Source organism: Fukomys damarensis, unplaced genomic scaffold, assembly GCF_012274545.1.
Source record: "Fukomys damarensis isolate Sample0158 unplaced genomic scaffold, DMR_v1.0_HiC HiC_scaffold_19, whole genome shotgun sequence".
Lineage (NCBI taxonomy): Eukaryota > Metazoa > Chordata > Mammalia > Rodentia > Bathyergidae > Fukomys > Fukomys damarensis.
Window position 1 is genome coordinate 4623540 of NW_022900931.1, and position 1515 is coordinate 4625054.

The window sequence follows — 1515 nt, forward strand, 5'->3', positions numbered from 1 at the left end:
GCGCCGCAGCCCCAGCCTCCCCCGGGGCCCCTGCCTCAAGCGCCAGTGCCCCAGGCCGTGCACACGCTGCAGGGAGACACCCACAGCCCGCCGCTGATGTCCTTCCAGAGTTCTTCTGCCTGGTGAGTGACTGCCGTGGACCACTGCGGCTGTGGGGCGCTTTTCCTTGGCGAGCCTGGAAAATGCTGGATGTTAGGGCTGCTGAGCCGGCCCACCGTTTCCTGATTATTTGCTCTTCTTGTTGGCCAAGAGGGATTTGGAGCTTCCCGGGGCAGCACACGCTGGAAAGTCAGATGAGAGGTGGAAACAGCCGCAGAGAGAAGCTTGCTTGCAAAGTCACTGTAGTTAGAGCCCAGTGTGGGATTTACAGGCACTGAACATTTGGTGGAGTTTAGGGTTTCCTGGCTGGCCAGGCAAAAGAAGAAATTGGATGACTTTTTAGGTTTTTAGGGTGTTGGCAAAGGAAACAAATCAGTCTGTCAGTGGCTGGGGAGATTTTTAAGCATGAGGTGATAAGATAAAAATATTTGTTGTTCCTCTCCTGTACAGACCTTGAGGCGGTTCAGCCGTGGCTCAAGGGAAAAGAAAGAAACCTGCAGGGTGGGCTCGGCCTGGCAGTGCCCAGATCCACCCTCCTGCATGGCACCTCCCATTCCTTTCTGCTGGGTTCCAGTGCTGGTGGGGTTGAGTGGCCTTGTGCCAGGGGCCAGAGTGGGCATGGATTCCTGGGCCAGGCATCCAGTTGGGGCTTGAGGGGCCACAGGTTCAAGCCCATGAGCCCAAGGTCGGCTCTGCCATTCCCAGCTCCTTTGACCCCTTTTACCTTGCTTCCTGCCCTCAGGAAGGAGTCAGGGGTAAGGGCGCCCCTCCTCAGGCTGTCAGGCACGTGGTAGGTGGGCAGGAAACTTTCCTTGCGTCCTCTTTGGAGGTGCATCGGAGCCAGCTAATGCTCATTTAAATATCTCTTAGGTAGTGACCTTTTCAATAATGAATGGCTTGAATAATTAATAAGATGCACTTAAACCAGCCTGTGCTTATTGATCGTGTAATTGCCACATTTATCATGCAGGAGACAGACACGGCCCTGCCTGGCTGCGTTTGACAAATGTACACAGAGCCTGTCCTCAGGGCCGGGCCCCCAGCCCCGGTCCTTGTAAGAGCTGGAAAAGCCAGTCATGAGGGAGTCCAGGAGCCAGTCCATCAGGCTGCTGGCCAGCCTGACCGTGAGGTGTCCCGGATGTGGGTGCTGGCCACAGACACCCCTGGAGCGTGTGTCACACTGGTGTCCTGGTGACCACGAAGCTCTGAGGGTGAAGCTTGCAGGCCCCAGAGTTTGAGAGCCGCGGAAAACAGGCACAGTCAAGATGCTGACAGCCCAGGGCGTGCAGTTTAAAGGGCAGCTCGGTCAGCAACTGCTCTTCCAGTGAGCAGTACGCATGCGCGGGGGCCGTGCACGCCCACTGGCCCGCCCCCAGGAGGCCGGGACGGTGCAGCGTGGGCGCCCGGGTGCCTCGC

The 1515-nt window shown here is 57.7% G+C and overlaps 1 protein-coding gene across 5 annotated transcripts in view; it reads left to right on the plus strand.

Annotated features, from left to right (window-relative positions):
• Positions 1–1515, plus strand: part of Shisal1 (shisa like 1) — a 56585-nt gene that overhangs the window by 29908 nt on the left and 25162 nt on the right. For 4 of the 5 annotated variants that reach the window (XM_033766181.1, XM_033766182.1, XM_033766180.1 and 1 more), the window contains exon 5: positions 1–122. The exons of the other annotated variant lie outside the window; for it this stretch is intronic. In XM_033766181.1, the coding sequence (XP_033622072.1) occupies positions 1–122 (122 nt within the window). The remainder of the gene's footprint in view (positions 123–1515) is intronic. 5 annotated transcript variants of the gene reach the window in all.